Source organism: Archocentrus centrarchus, chromosome 11 (genome assembly GCF_007364275.1).
Source record: "Archocentrus centrarchus isolate MPI-CPG fArcCen1 chromosome 11, fArcCen1, whole genome shotgun sequence".
Classification (NCBI taxonomy): Eukaryota; Metazoa; Chordata; class Actinopteri; order Cichliformes; family Cichlidae; genus Archocentrus; species Archocentrus centrarchus.
The window spans coordinates 30,637,642-30,652,890 of NC_044356.1; the positions used below are offsets into that span (position 1 = coordinate 30,637,642).

The following is a 15,249-nucleotide window of genomic DNA, read 5'->3' on the forward strand; positions in this document are numbered from 1 at the left end:
CAAAGTTAACACAAACTTTTCTACTTTAAAATTAAAATGCTTTCACACAGTGAAACGCATTATCATGTCCCCTCTGGTGTCTTATACTGGTGAAGAGGCACATTTACTTGATGACTGTTGAGGTAATGACTCACCTAAAAATCTAATATAAGTTATATATAGTAACTACATAGGGAGTTGTATAAAAATGTAAATGTAAATTCTGTAAACTGAATGGAACACCAAGCAACACACAGCAATTTGTAAATGTAATAAGCCTGAATGTTCATGGTTCGGGTGCTGTTTAATTTGATATGTTATAAATGTAGATAAAACCCCATAAAGCCTTATATGAATAAGTCTCGCTTTCCTTTCCCTGTTGGCCCTTTTATTTAATCCATATGGCATCTGCAGGAGTTCTTAAACACAGCCTAAATATTCAGTCAGTCATCTAAATGAGCCAGCCACACGCAGAGAGTCAGAGTGAACGGGGAGGCCTCCCAGTGTGCAGCAAAGTCATTCTAGGTTTCTGAGTAGTAATTACAGCCAACAGAGCACAAATCATTCCCTATGCAAGCAACTCCTCACTTTGTACTACAGCATGACAAACACTGAACTTGAGGATTGAGTGTATTAACACCTGGTAAGATGAAGGATGTAGCTGTACACTGCATCAGGCATTTCACCCACTCTTAGTACCACCAGTAATCTATGCTAAAGCCCAGTGGAAGTCAGACTGTGACCATGCACTCAGATGGGCAATAGATTGCAATGTTGACAATACATCAAGCTTTAGGTGCCTCGGGCAAATCAATAGCACAAAAGGCTTTGGCAGATGGATACAGACTAAGACTTTCTTTCCACTAATTTATTTTTATTTTTCATTCCTATGTCAGGCCATTAGAGACGTCTGACCGATTAACTCTTCAATTCATCACGCGTCAACACACCCACCACCATCGATTCACTCTGCTCCGCACTTTGAGCTATCATTAGCCCCTCCACATCTGCCCTCACTTACAGACAAGTGTGTTTGACTATGACTGTGGCAGACACTGAGGAATAACATCGGCATACAGTAGGTGTGCATATTCATGCCCAAAGCATTATATAAAAGGCAACAGGAGAATCTCCCTGCAAGTTTTTACAAAGAAAAACTGTTAGTAAAGACAACAGCTCTGTCAGCTGATAATGCATATATGAAAGGACTGCATGTACTGCACATACAGGCAACAATGATCAGGACGGACACAGAAAAACTACCCCTAGGGTGAAAAGTTCTGGTGCTGGTACCACTGCCGAAACAAAATTGATAATTCATTAATTAGATGCAACATCCCGTGAAATATTGAAAAAAAGCCTCAAAAATTTCGATTAAACAGGTGATTCTGTGCATACAGTTTGATGTGAACATAGAAATTAAAGTTATGACTTTCTCCAATTGTTTTAATATAGGCTCGTTCTAGCTCATTTATTTTTGGTCAGTTTGCAGCGCCTTTCCTTCCTGCACTGCACTGAGTTTTAAGCACCATCATTAAAATTGTGTCTAAGATGTATAAGCTGCCTTAAACAGCATAAAGGATGCATAGAGAGAGAAAAAAAAACAGCAAAGACAATGGAGGGACGCCTCACATAGGAGGAGGGGACAGAAAGAGGAGGGTGGAAACTTGAGCCAAACTGATACTGTTTGTTATCACAAGGCCTGATAGCATCTTTAATATTTGATAGCAAAATTTCACCCTTTTCCAATACTCATACAAGTAGACACAAAGGAAAAATCTATTTCTGCAAACATTATAAAAGACGGATTTGTCCAATTGAAAATATCCAGTTCAAAGTCATTCTCCAGGCTTCTCTCTGCTTCTCTCTGTCTATTTTTTGTTATGACAAATGGCAACACACACACACACACACACACATACACACACACACCCAAAAAAAAAAAACTAACATTGCACAGGCACTACCTGTGATGTGTGAATAAAGGTTTGGTTTACTGCAAGCAGCAGGGTTCCATCTCCCAGGAAGGAGCCCTGTGTCATTGTCAGCAACCAAAGGAAATGACATGACAAGCACGACCAAATCAGAAAGCGGGCTGTGCATCTCTGAAACAAGCCAGAGGAGACAGTTAGAAAGAGGGCTGCACAAGGGCAGTTACATTTGATGGAGAAAAAAAAAAAAAACATGCACAAATTTTAATATGCACCTCCTGTGGCATCGTGTTTGGCTCATAAAATTCAATGCCAGAGAATTGATAGTAGACTAACAAATAACAAATTGATAGGAGACTAACAAAATCCATACAGCATCCCAGGAGGCCTCGCCATGAATACATAAACTCAAGAGTGGAAGCTGTAAACCAGATTGCAATAAAAACAAGATTTGCACAGTAATTAATATTTTCAGCTTTTAGTTTTTATTGCAGAAGTGCAGGAAACCTTTGTGCTAACAATAAAGCTCTCAGCTGACACAGACGCCAACATTCTTCATGAGGAGTTTATTTCATTTAACCAATGATATGCAATTGTTTGAGGAATGAGTTGAATAAAAATGAGAACGATGTCCTGATAACTGACTCGCTCTACTAAAACGCCATCGATCCATATCGACTTTGTCGCATTAAAACATAAATATATGACAAGCAATTGCCCCTGCCCAGCACCGCTGAAAGGAAAGCGGCAGCACAGTGCTTCCACTGCAGCGTGATATAAAGGACCAGACAGCATATGCTGAAGGCTTTCTCCCCTTCTGTGTGTGTACTTAAATGTGTTTACGCAGTCACATTGAAGGGACTCGCCTCGATGCAAAGCAAGAACCCGCGATATAAATCATGAAGTTTTATTGGGGAGACTTAGTTTCATGTTAAAATGAGGTTACTGTTAGCTTCAGGTGAGTCAGTGTGATTTCCTTTTGAAATGATGAAAACCCAGCTGTGTGTGCTTCATGTTGCTGCTTGCTTTCATAAGGTGCTGTTTGAGCATAAGAAAACAAAACAGGTCACTTTAGCCCCTTTGCTATGTGGTTGCCAGGCAACCTGATGGTGTCATAGTTTTGTGGCTATAAATGCGATACTACTGTTGTGAAACAAGACTGTACAGTATTGACCCCTGTACTGTAAGGTCTTTACCTTAGAATACAAAGTGAACTGTGAATTGTAAAATGACTACTTAAAAAAAACTGAATTGAACTGAATGATTCTGTAATTACAGGGAATATAATTCTACATGTAACTAGCAGAGAAATTCTTAAAATTCTTACTTAACCTGATATATCTCATATTTATGTTAATTTAGTAAAACAGTATACCCACGGATGACAAACTCACAAAAATAGCTGCTGTCTTGGCATGTTGTTGCCTTTTAACGTGCACTTGTGGCTAATGCTAACTGTGCTTGCAATTGCAACAACCCTTCACAATAATAGCCTCCACATTTTTCATCGGCTCTTCCGTTCCCATCAGCATTAAAAAAAAATACACGGGGACCTGAGGACAGAATTTAGTTTCACCGCATGTACATCACATGTAAATCCTTGAAAAATGGGTTTGATTCAGGTGAATTCTGGGGTCCAACTTAAAAGTCTGCAAAGCAAAACAAAACCAAACAAAAATTGAGGAGATGACTTCTATAGCTGCTGTCGCTTTGTGATGACTTAAGGCAGTAATTTGCCTGCAAACCTTATATTTGCCACATTAGTTCATTCAGTGGCTGCTAGGGAAAGCCACAAAATGCATAAATAAAAAAGAGAGAGAAGGAAAATAATAGGGGGACAATAAGGGTGTGGAATACTGAGATGATTTGGAATCGAAAAAATAAAAAATAAATACATGAATCAGTCAAAGGGAGAAAAATACTTTTTTTTCTTGTTTAAAGAGCACATCTTTTTTATTCTTCTACAAACCAAGATGACAGGGAGTGAGCGAACCTGTCAGAACTCATTTCTCTTCTGTCCCTCAAAGTCCACTCTCAAACAGGAAGTCTCCTCACCAAAGTCAAGCAGTGTCAGGCAGTGGGTCATGACCTCAGTCAAATGCTCCCTGATGATTTAATCAGACTGTCAGCAGTGCAGGGTTATCTTCCATTACAGGTGCAACAAATTCTTCTGAGGCAAAGCTCAAGTCTGCATCTTTTAAAAGTTGCAAGAGGATGACATGATATTGATTAGCTTGACCAATAAATGTGCATGTTTGAGATATCCCAATGATTAAAAAAAACAATCAGTATCAAACAATCAAACAAGTCAATTCACTCTCACATTTCAAATAAGGCAAGTATATTTTCTCTGCAAATTAAATGCATTCCTTAATCTATTTTCTGCTCGCAGCACAGAGATGTAATCTCTCCGGTGTATCCCGAGCCTGCCCCAGGGCCTCCTCGCGGTGGGACAAGCCCAGAACACTTCACCTAGGAGGCGCCTGGGAGGCATCCTGGTCAGATGCTCGGACCACCTCAACTGGCTCCTTTGGATGTGGAAGTTTAGTGACTCTACTCCGAGCTCTTCTCAAAGCTTGGGCCCACAGGACCACATTGACCGGTAAATCGACAACTTTGCTTTTACGCTCGGCTCCTGGTGACACGGATATGGACTGGGTAATGTTTTAGGAACTAAAAAATGCCACATCATTTGATGGAAATTAAAATTACCAACCTACAGAGGGCTGAATTCAAAGACAAAGTAAAAAAATGATGCAACAGGTTTGTCCATTTTGGCAAAATTTCATTGCATCAACTCAAAATGGTGCTCAGTAGTTTGCATGGCCCGTATGTACTTATATTCATGCCTGACAACGTCATGGCATGCTCCTAATGAGACGATGGATGGTGTCCTGGGGGATCTTCTCCCAGATCTGGACAGGGACTCAGCTCATGGACAATCTGAGATGCCTGGTGGTGTCAGATGGACAGATGTCGCAGAGGTATTGGTTTTAGGTCAGGTGAGTGTGGGGTCCAGTCAATGGTATCAATTCCTTCATCCTTCAGGAACTGCCTGCATACTCTCCCACATGAGACTGGGCACTCTCGTGCACCAGGAGGAACCCAGGACTCACTGCAGCACTGTAGGGTCTGACAGTGGATACAGGGATTTCATCCTAATATCTAATGGCAGTCAGGGTGCCGTTGCCTAGCCTCCAGAGGTCTGTGTGCCCCTCCATAAATATGCCTCCCGAGACCATCACTGACCCAAACCGGTCATGCTGAATGATGTTAGGGGCTCAGGGTGAACTTGCTCTCATGTGTGAAAAGCACAGGGTGCCAGTGGTGGACGTGCCAATTCCAGTATTCTATGGCTAATGCCAATCAGGCTCCATGGTACCAAGTAGTGAGATCAGGGGCCAATAGAGGATGTCAGGCCCTCAGGCCACTCTTATAATGTCTGTTTCTGATTGTTTGGTCAAAGACATTCACACCAGTAGGCTGCTGGAGGTCATTTAGCAGGGCTCTGGCAGTGCTCATCCTGTTCCTTCTTGCACAAAGGAGCAGATACTGGTTCTGCTGATGAGTTACAGACCTTCTACGGCCCTGTCCAGCGCTCCTAGAGTAACTGCCTGTCTCCCCTATCTCCTCCACGCTCTTGAGACTGTGCTGGGGGCGGCACAGCAAACCTTTTGGCAATGGCACATATTGATGTGCCATTCTTGAGGAACTGGACTACCTGTGCAACTTCTGTAGTGTCCAGGTATCGCCTCATGCTACCAGTAGTGACACTGACCCTAGCCAAATGCAGAGGTAGTGAAAAAACAGTCAGAAAAAAAATGAGGAGGAAAAAATGTCAGTGGCTTCTACCTGTAAAACCATTTCTTTTTGGGGGGTTGTCTCATTGTTGCCCCTCTAGTGCATCTTTTGTTAATTTCATTAACACTAAAGCAGCTGAAACTGATTAACAACCCCCTCTGCTACTGAACTGACCAGATCAATATCCCAGAAGTTTAACTGACTTGATGATATACTCTGATTAAAAAGTGTTCCTTTAATTTTTTGAGACATCTATCTATCTATCTATCTATCTATCTATCTATCTATCTATCTATCTATCTATCTATCTATCTATCTATCTATCTATCTATCTATCTATCTATCTATCTATCTCTCTTTCTCTCTCTATAGATAGATAGATAGAGAGAGAGAGAGAGAGAGAGAGAGAGAGAGCGAGAGAAATAGTAAGTATTGGAGGGTCTTTCCTTTACAATATAAAGCACCTTGAGGCGACTGTTTGGTGCTATATAAATAAAATTAAATTGAATATTAATAATTTGCTCTGTGTTCACTACAGTCATTTTTGGTACTGCCTGGTTTGATGTAGCTTTGTCCTGACTCAAGCCCATTTCATTTTATAGTAGATAATAAAATAACCCTATGCTAACTTTAACTGTGGGTATTGAGTAAATTCTCTGAACTTCTTGGAAATTACAAAAAAAATGTAGTGCTTTTTAAAGTTTGACAACATGCCAAAAGAACATTTCCTCTATCATTGCTACTTTAGCAGTTTTACAGCTAAGGATTTGGATAAGTTTTACTGTCTCTAAAGAGATTAATAAATTCTTCTAAGATGATTTCCTGCCAAATAGTTGAATACATCAGAAAACATCCCATTTTCTAGCACAGAATATGCTATCATTCTGTTAACAATGCACAACTGGAATCCAGAGCTATTGGCAGTGAAATTTGAAATCTCATGTCAGTAAAAACCTAAATGCTGAAGGCCAAGAGAACCTGTGATCACAGTTCAACATATCTCTGAAGCAGTCTGTCTTCCCTCCAGGGGGGGTGTTGACACTCAATGACTACTGGGTGTATTTTGTATTTAATCTATTTAATCTTAACCACCAGTACCACCAGCAGCTGCTTAGAGACGCACTTTCTCCCCTGAGTCCTCTGATATGGTGGCTCTTCTCCTGCGTGGAGCTGCTGCTCTGCGGCCTGCCGCGGCTAATCTGTTAGCTGGCAGTGCCGGACAGTGATCTTTATCAACGGCACTGAGTCGATGGATGCATGGAGCCCTATGGGGCCTCTTGAGAATACTAAAAAGAGGCACCAAGCCTCGCTCTGGGCTCAGTCCTTCACACAATAGATAGACACACTTGGTTCCTTTGTTTAAGCCCCTTCACTCATCTGCACACATTTACCTGCTTCATTACCTGGTGCCAATCATCCAAGTTTATAGGACAAATAAAGCAATCTGTCCTGTGTCTACAAGCCCGGTGGGAGGACTTTAGAGAGCAGCGCCTTCTCATCATTCACACATCTTGGACGTACATCACCAGGGTAGTAGATTACATTGCTTATGCACGCCTGCACGAATGGTAAACACTGCAGTGCTAAGCAAACTCCCCGTCTGGGCTCACTTGTCTGATTGCCCCCCCCCCCCCCCCCCCCACCTCCAACATCTCCCTTTGCTCCAGTGTGTGGCATGCAAACTTCTAACATCCATACAGAAGGGAAGAAGATCATTACTTTAAATCATTTTGCTTGTTGTGAGAGTCACTCAGGACAGGAGAGCTGAGGATGGTAAAGCTCAGGCTGTCCTCATTGATCTGTGCAACCCTCTAATCTCATTAACTGGCTCTTGATTTATTGAGATGGGGCTCAGAGTGCACCAAGGTTATGGAAGCAAACACCCGGACTGCTCCCTGCGCTGAGGGTCTCATGGAATTGAGGTCAATTGACTATTTGCTGCACCCACGCTCCCACAATCCCTTACACCAGCTATTGCCTTCTCATTAACGGCAATTTGGGGGTGGGGCGGGGTGAATGGTGTTGGAGGCGACAGGCTTAGTGGGAAGAAAGAAAGCATTAGGGGATAAATTATCAGCCCTAATGAGGTGAGGCAGGGCTGGATCCAGTCATCAGAATCTTACAAACTACACAACCGTGCTAATAATGCAGCAACAACAATACAGGCAACAAACAAAGGTATCGATTACACTGCAGCGCACAGGTAAATTGTCCAATAAATAACGATACAACCCAAACACACACCCACTGTAATTATACACATATTGAGCCACTGCGTCATGACAGCAGCAATTTGCTATTTCTTGCATATGGTTTGAGTAATGGGGGAGCACGGTAATAAAGCTGTTACAGCTGACAGTAGCCATGTTTTAATAGCTAGTGACCACTGAACAGCTTAATGGACAACCAGCCGGCTGGGGCTTTTCTGCTTAGAAAATGCATTTTCCGTATGTGCCTTTGTCCAAAGACACGCACGTTAGGTTAATTGGTGATTCTGAATCGGACATAGGTGTGAATGCAAGAATGAATGGTTGTCTCTGTAAGCCCTGTGCTAGACTAGTGACCAGTACAGGGTGTACCGCGTCTATTACCCTGTGACAGCTGGGAAAGGCTCCAAAACACCCCTCGATGGATGGATGGATGGATGGATGGATGGATGGATGGATGGATGGATGGATGGATGGATGGATGGATGGATGGATGGATGGATGGATGGATGGATGGATGGATACTCATATAGCTGGTTCAATATTTACACACAGAAGCCTCATTTGTTCTGCCAAAATATAGTCATAGTATGGAACATGAAAAACAAACTGCATGTATCCATTACTTGCACTGTGAGTATTATCCTATTATTGTGTGATATTTATACTTATTAAATTGCTAAAACAACTAAGAGATTTTTTATTTACAATCACTTTTTCAGTTACAGTAGTAGGGGTTCTGTACTGTTTTGCACTTTCATAAAGTCAGAGCAATAAGAAACCACAGAAGAAAACTACAGCACCCTTGAAGAGCAAACTGAGCTTCACGGTAAAATCAGCTCTGCAACGCTTTAACAAGAAGTGAGTCACAGCTCTGTGAGGCGCTCCTGTGTTTATGTCAAATTTACATTTATTTACATGGATTACCTAGAAGCACAACATTGCTAGACTGAACTAGCTTCGAGCTCAAATGTTGTTCCTATTCAATGTATTAAAATGCATCAAAAAATAGTCGGGGATTTTGTCAGTTTTTTTGAGCGATATACTAACAATGTTTTAATCTTATCAAACTATGGTTGTTATGTGTGGACAACTGTGCTGTTAGGATCCAATTTGCTATAATTACCTGATTTTTTTCCCAAGTAGAATAGCACATGATTGCAAATTAGTAGTCAAGAAGTATTACAGTGCACCATTTTTTTTGTCCCACGTTACTGCCAAACTCAAATGAATTATTGTTCCTGCAAAATTTACTTTAACTTTAAACTGTTTCATTTTATGAGGTATTCATGCTGAAAACGTCACTCATCTACTTCTGCTGCGTGGTTACTTGTGATGAGAAATTTGTGATTGCTAGTGATTGCTATTTAAGAAAAGAGACCCCCTCCTCATATTTCATTCAAGTATTGCTGAATTCTGATTGGTTCAGGTAAGCGACATCACAAATAAACTCACATCTTGTTGTGTAAATGTCCTGTGGCATCTGGGGGAAACCATCTGAAGTGTAGTGTGTACCAGTGTGTCATTTTGTGCTGACACAGAAAACACAAGAGATTTCTGGCCACGCAAACACAATCTTCCCTCACCACTTGGACCGTTTGCCAGATTTGGCTCCCTGCAGTTTTGTGCACTTCCCAAAGATCAAATGTGAAAGAATTGCTTTTTTGACCAAATGTAGGAGATTACAAGTGCAAAGGGAAGTAATGGAACCAGTGAGAAATGTAAAAATAACAGGAGTGCTGAAAACCATCCAAGTGGTGACACATTGATCACACCTTGTATATATTAATAGGCCAAATCAATATGATGACCCGCCTATTGCTCTGGTTTTTGCATCTTCTCGAAAAATTTAGAGAAACCCAACACCTGTGCAAGACCCCTCTTTTTAGATATTTGGTCTGCCTTCAGGTCCAGGGGGAACTAATATATTTATTTAATGATATATTTCTAGGTTGTTAAGATAAACAAAACCCTTTCATCAAAGGATCAGAAGTAAATGTGTTAGGTTCACCAATGATGGTCTTTTCATACTAGGTGCAATGATAGGCCATCTGCTATCCCTGAAAGACCTCAATAATCTGTCTGCAAAAGTACAAAGTGTAATTAGAAACTCCTTTTTGATAGTTTATTCTTCTTCACATTTCCCTTTTGGGTCAAATAAACAACTTATTCTGTTTTTTCTTACTTCTAAGATTATGAGTATTCTACAGTGATCTAATAACATATGATAACTTTTTGTACACAACTTTATGCTACAGTCACAGTGGTTTGGAGACCAGAGCATGCCCAAAATTATTGCAACCATGAGCAATGAACGTGGCATTGCCTTTTAAATGGTTGCTTTGAACACAGGAACTAAGTTTATGACCACTCACAGCTGCCATCTTGAAGATGCATGAAGTTGAAATTAGAAAGAAATTAGTGGGTAGGATTATCCCTTGTCTTTACACCTGCCCATTTTCCCACATCATACACACTGACTACTAGAAATTTCTGATTTCTTATATACACTATATTGTCAAAAGTATTCACTCACCCATTCAAATAATTGAATTCAGGTGTTCCAATAACTTCTCTATAAATCAAGCACCTAGGCATGCAGACTGCTTCTACAAACAATTGTGAAAGAATGGGTCACTCTCAGGAGCTCAGTGAAGTCCAGTATGGTACCGTGATAGGATGCCACCTGTGCAACAAGTCCAGTCGCGAAATTTCCTCACTAGTAAATATTACACAGTCAACTGTTAGTGATATTATAACAAAGTGGAAGTGATTGCGAATTACAGCACATCAGCCACAAAGTGGTAGACCACATAAGATAACAGAGTGGGGTCAGTGGATGCTGAGGTGCATAGTGTGCAGAGGTCTTCAACTTTCTGCAGAGTCAGTCATTACAGACCTACAAACTTCATGTGGCCTTCAGATTAGCTCAAGAACAGTGCATACAGAGCTTCATGGAATGGGTTTCCATGGCTGAGCAGCTGCATCCAAGCCTTACATCACCAAGCGCAATCCAAGGTGTTGGATGCAGTTGTATAAAGCACGCCACCACTGGACTCTAAAGCGGTGGAGACGTGTTCTATGGAGTGACAAATCAGGCTTCTCTGTCTGGTAATCGGATGGAAGAGTCTGGGTTTGGCAGTTGCCAGGAGAACGGTACTTGTCTGACTGCATTGTGCCAAGTGTAAAGTTTGGTGGAGGGGGGGGATTATGGTGTGGGGTTGATTTTTAGGAGTTGGGCTCGGGCCCCTTAGTTCCATGGAAAGGAACTCTTAATGCTTCAGCATACCAAGACATTTTGGACAATTTTATGCTCCCAACTTTGTGGGAACAGTTTGGGGACGGCCCCTTCCTGTTCCAACATGACTGCGCACCAGTGCACAAAGCAGGTCCATAAAGACATGGATGAGTGAGTTTGGTGTAGAAGAACTTGACTGGCCTGAGTCCTAAACTCAACCTGACTGAACACCTTTGGGATGAATTAGAGCGGAGACTGTGAACCAGGCCTTCTCATCCAAAATCAGTGTCTGACCTCACAATTGTGCTTCTGGAAATGGTTAAAATTTCCCCTAAACACTCCTAAACCTTGTGGAAAGCCTTCCCAGAAGAGTTGAAGCTGTTATAACTGCAAAGGGTGGGTCAACATTATAATAAACCCTATGGATTAAGAATGGGATGTTACTAAAGTTCATATACTGTATGTGTGAAGACGAATACTTTTGGCAATATTGTGTACCTTTATACCCAAACATAAGTTACCCCATCTGTCAGCGGTAATTACTCTTTGGCTCATGGGCATATAAAAACTACTACAACCTCAGGGCTGGTGTTGTCCTCGTGTGTTTTTCTATAGGCTCTCACCTGGTATTCACTGGGCCAGAAAGTGCTCACAGCGAGCTCCACCTGGTGCCACTGGCGACCCTGGGAGCCTGAGATATTCCAAACTGCACTGCCCTTGGGGCCCGTGTTTACCCGGACAAAGACTTGCAGGTCCCCGGGACTGTGGCCATCACGGCTGTATAGGAAGTAGCTGAACTGGATGCAGTGAGTGTCGTTCTCGCTGAGTGGGAGCAGGAGAAGCTGAGCCCGCTGGCCACCGTAATGCTGCGAGGAATTCACCATCATGAAGGACCCTGGTATAAAAAATGGAAAATAAGCAGAGATTAGACAATTAGACAAAAGACTATTTTCTTAAAAATTTTGTTCTTAGTATCATTCCACTCAAAGTGTTCCTTTACTATTGGCAGAGTCTCACAGGCAGCTTTACTGAGAGCACTTGGAAAGAAAAAGAGAAGTTTGAAAGTTTAGAGTTTAAAACTAAATGACCTTGCCAAGCTGATACTTCTTCTAAATAAGCAGCACCTACACCTACATCCACTTTACAAAGAGCAGCCATTTCAGCATTTTCACCTGCCAGATGGAGCTGAATAACCTGAAATATAAAAAAAATAACAAGATCGACCTCTTTAGGCTTCACCTGTAACACCTTAGCCAAGGATAGATATGTCAAAGATAGATATGTTAGTTTTGAGCCGCTGAAGAATGTCTGCCTTTTTATTATTTTTAAAACCACCGAAAAAGAGTCTGAGAGCCAAAGTTGACAGGTTCAAGGTTGTTACTCAGAATATCTGTGAGATCCTCTCTGGCTGTTTGTCTGCATTTGGTCTGTCTCTGCTACCTGCTTTCACAAAGCCATCGGTTTTGCAGCGCTGCCTCAGATCCGGTGTATTCAAAAGGGCACACTGGATGTCCGACTGGACTTTCATTTTGGGATGAAGTTCACAGTCACCGCTGGCTCTCTCATCCCGGCAGCACACCAGACAAGCGGGGGAAATAAAGAGGGAGGATTGCCTTTGACTGTGGCCTTCAAAACAATATGAAATCAGTTTAAAGTGGAATAACTGGAATGGAAAATATCATTTTTTTTATTTTAACCTTGGTATTTTACCTCAAGTAGGTGCCTATTTATCATTCCAAAACAGCAACATTTCAACATGACATCTGAATAATATTCTACAGCCAACATATTTTAACCACTCCGACCTCCTACATGAAAATATAAATAGTCAGAAATTTACTTTTAAATTGGTCAGCTGATGACAATAAACTCAGATTCTTCTTCAATCCTTATAATACTGAATCCAAATAGCTTTGAGTTTGAAATTTTCATTGATTCATTTCATTGGTCTAATTAAGTAATGCAGAGTGATGTATAAACACAGAGAAAGCGAAAAGAGGTGAGTGAAGAAGAAACACTCAGTACATCATGGGAAGTCCCCAACGTAGGCCAATTTCAGCGTAACTAAGTGAGGGTTCAGGGTCGCCTGATCCAGCCCTAACTATAAGTTTTATCAAAAAGGAGTTTTGAGTTTAATCTTAAAAATAGCAAGGGTGTTTGTCCTCTGAATCCAAACTGGGAGCTGGTTCCACAGACGAGGGTACTATGACCTGATCATTCAAGAATGAATGAACAGCTCTCCCTGTTGACCCTATTAATAGATGTTTGTCCTGTAAGAACTGGTTATAAAAGAAGGATTGGAAATGGTGTCTGGGCTCATTAAATGATCCAGATAGATTATGGACAGAAACAAATAATTCTAAGCAGTGTGCAATGTTACTTTCAGATGTCCTGGGCCATTTGCAAAGCTCTTTTTTGATGGGAGATGTTTTAAGATTAACTTAATCAGGTATTAAGTTATTTGGTGATCTTTCAGTATTTACATCTATAACAGGCAATAAAAGAAGATGACAAAAGTAAAGAAGAGACAAAGGAAACAGCCTGCAAATATGTTACGAGTGTTGCACTCTCAACTTCCCTGTTCCCAGTACACGTTTGGAATGACACAAATTCCAAGCAGAGTCAAACAGAGCATAAACGAGTAAATGATATGTGACATGTAATACCAGATTAAAAAAAAATATATATATATATATTGATCTTGTCTTTAAAATCCTATATCGGTTGGGTTCCTATTATTTCACATCATCTGACCAACAAGATATTGTCACCACGAAAAGCAATACCAAGAGCATTCCTGATGGGGAAACAAGCGAACAAGAGCCTTGCACGTCCTTGTAACATTTACAGAGAAATGTGCCTCTGTTTGAACACAGACGGAGCAGCATCTGAAGAAAAGAACATCAGGACTTTAACTTAAAGGAGTAAGATGCTTTTAAAAGGGGTGTTTCGTTAAAGAGACATCGAAAAGACAAGAAGATAAACACAAGAAGACAGACACACACTAAGCAGCAGTAAGAATATCTCTTTATTACCTTGGATTGCTCAAAGTGGCTTGCCTGTCTAACTTCTAATCTTCCAGTCATAATCAACATCTGATGGACTCTGTGATGTCGCCCACAGGAGGGTGAATGCATGCTAATTGAACGAATAACCTTCACATATAGCACCCTGTGGTGGGCGATGCTACTTGACATGGCTGGGGAGGATAAGCACATGGGTAGTGTAGTTGCCTAGGTACTATAGTTTAGGGGGAGTGCAATCGGAGGCCTGCCTCCTGCCATTAATCATACTGACATGGTTATTAGGCCATAATGGCAACCAAGGGAATGCTTAAACCGGAGAGATGGCTTTAATATTTGCACGCTGATGTGCAGGACAGATATCAGCACACACTCCTCTCTCAAATACACAAGCACACAGTTTACAGCCTCAAAAGCCGACATGGAGCCTAGTCACACCGAGCTTCCCGGGAGAAAGAGGGAGCTTCTTCTATCAACTTTTCCACCAGTTCTAATGCACTCTTTTTTTTTACTCCAATCTACTTCTTCTTTTCCCCAAATCCATGTGGTCTTGAAGAAGAAGAAATGGCAAGTTGGTTCATTTATCCCCATAAGATTCACCATTTGTTTTCTGTTTTCAAATAAAAGCAAAAACCGAACATCAGAGAACAATATGAACAAAGCTGTTTCATTAGCAGATCATGTGTGGACTCATTTTCATCAAAAATGAGAAATTTTACAGAACGCACTTGGTGTTATTTCAGACTTTAGAATGTACCGTGTTGATAAAGTAGAGGCAATCTTTCTGCACTTTAATGTGCTCCCAAAGAAGAAATCTTCCACTGAGTGCAGCTATTTATTTAGTCAAAGGCAAATGTGAAATGAACTCAATTATACTAAGTGTAGTTTGTGTTATCAAGTAATTTTCCATGTCTCACCCGTGATACAGTGCCATCATTTGGAATTCAAAATCAAATTACCAGGAGTCTGATTTAATGTGAAGCCTTGAGTGTGCGCAGCCTGCTCATTCAGAGGCTTTTAATTCCCTATATCAGCTCCCTTCCTTCAACAACTATAGAAATAAAACAGGT

The 15,249-nt window shown here is 41.2% G+C and overlaps 1 protein-coding gene across 1 annotated transcript in view; it reads right to left on the reverse strand.

Annotated features, from left to right (window-relative positions):
* Window positions 1-15,249, reverse strand: part of ptprua (protein tyrosine phosphatase receptor type Ua) — a 240,719-nt gene that overhangs the window by 108,893 nt on the left and 116,577 nt on the right. Inside the window, 1 exon segment of the mRNA XM_030740851.1 lies at window positions 11,780-12,051. Coding sequence (XP_030596711.1) covers window positions 11,780-12,051 — 272 coding nt within the window.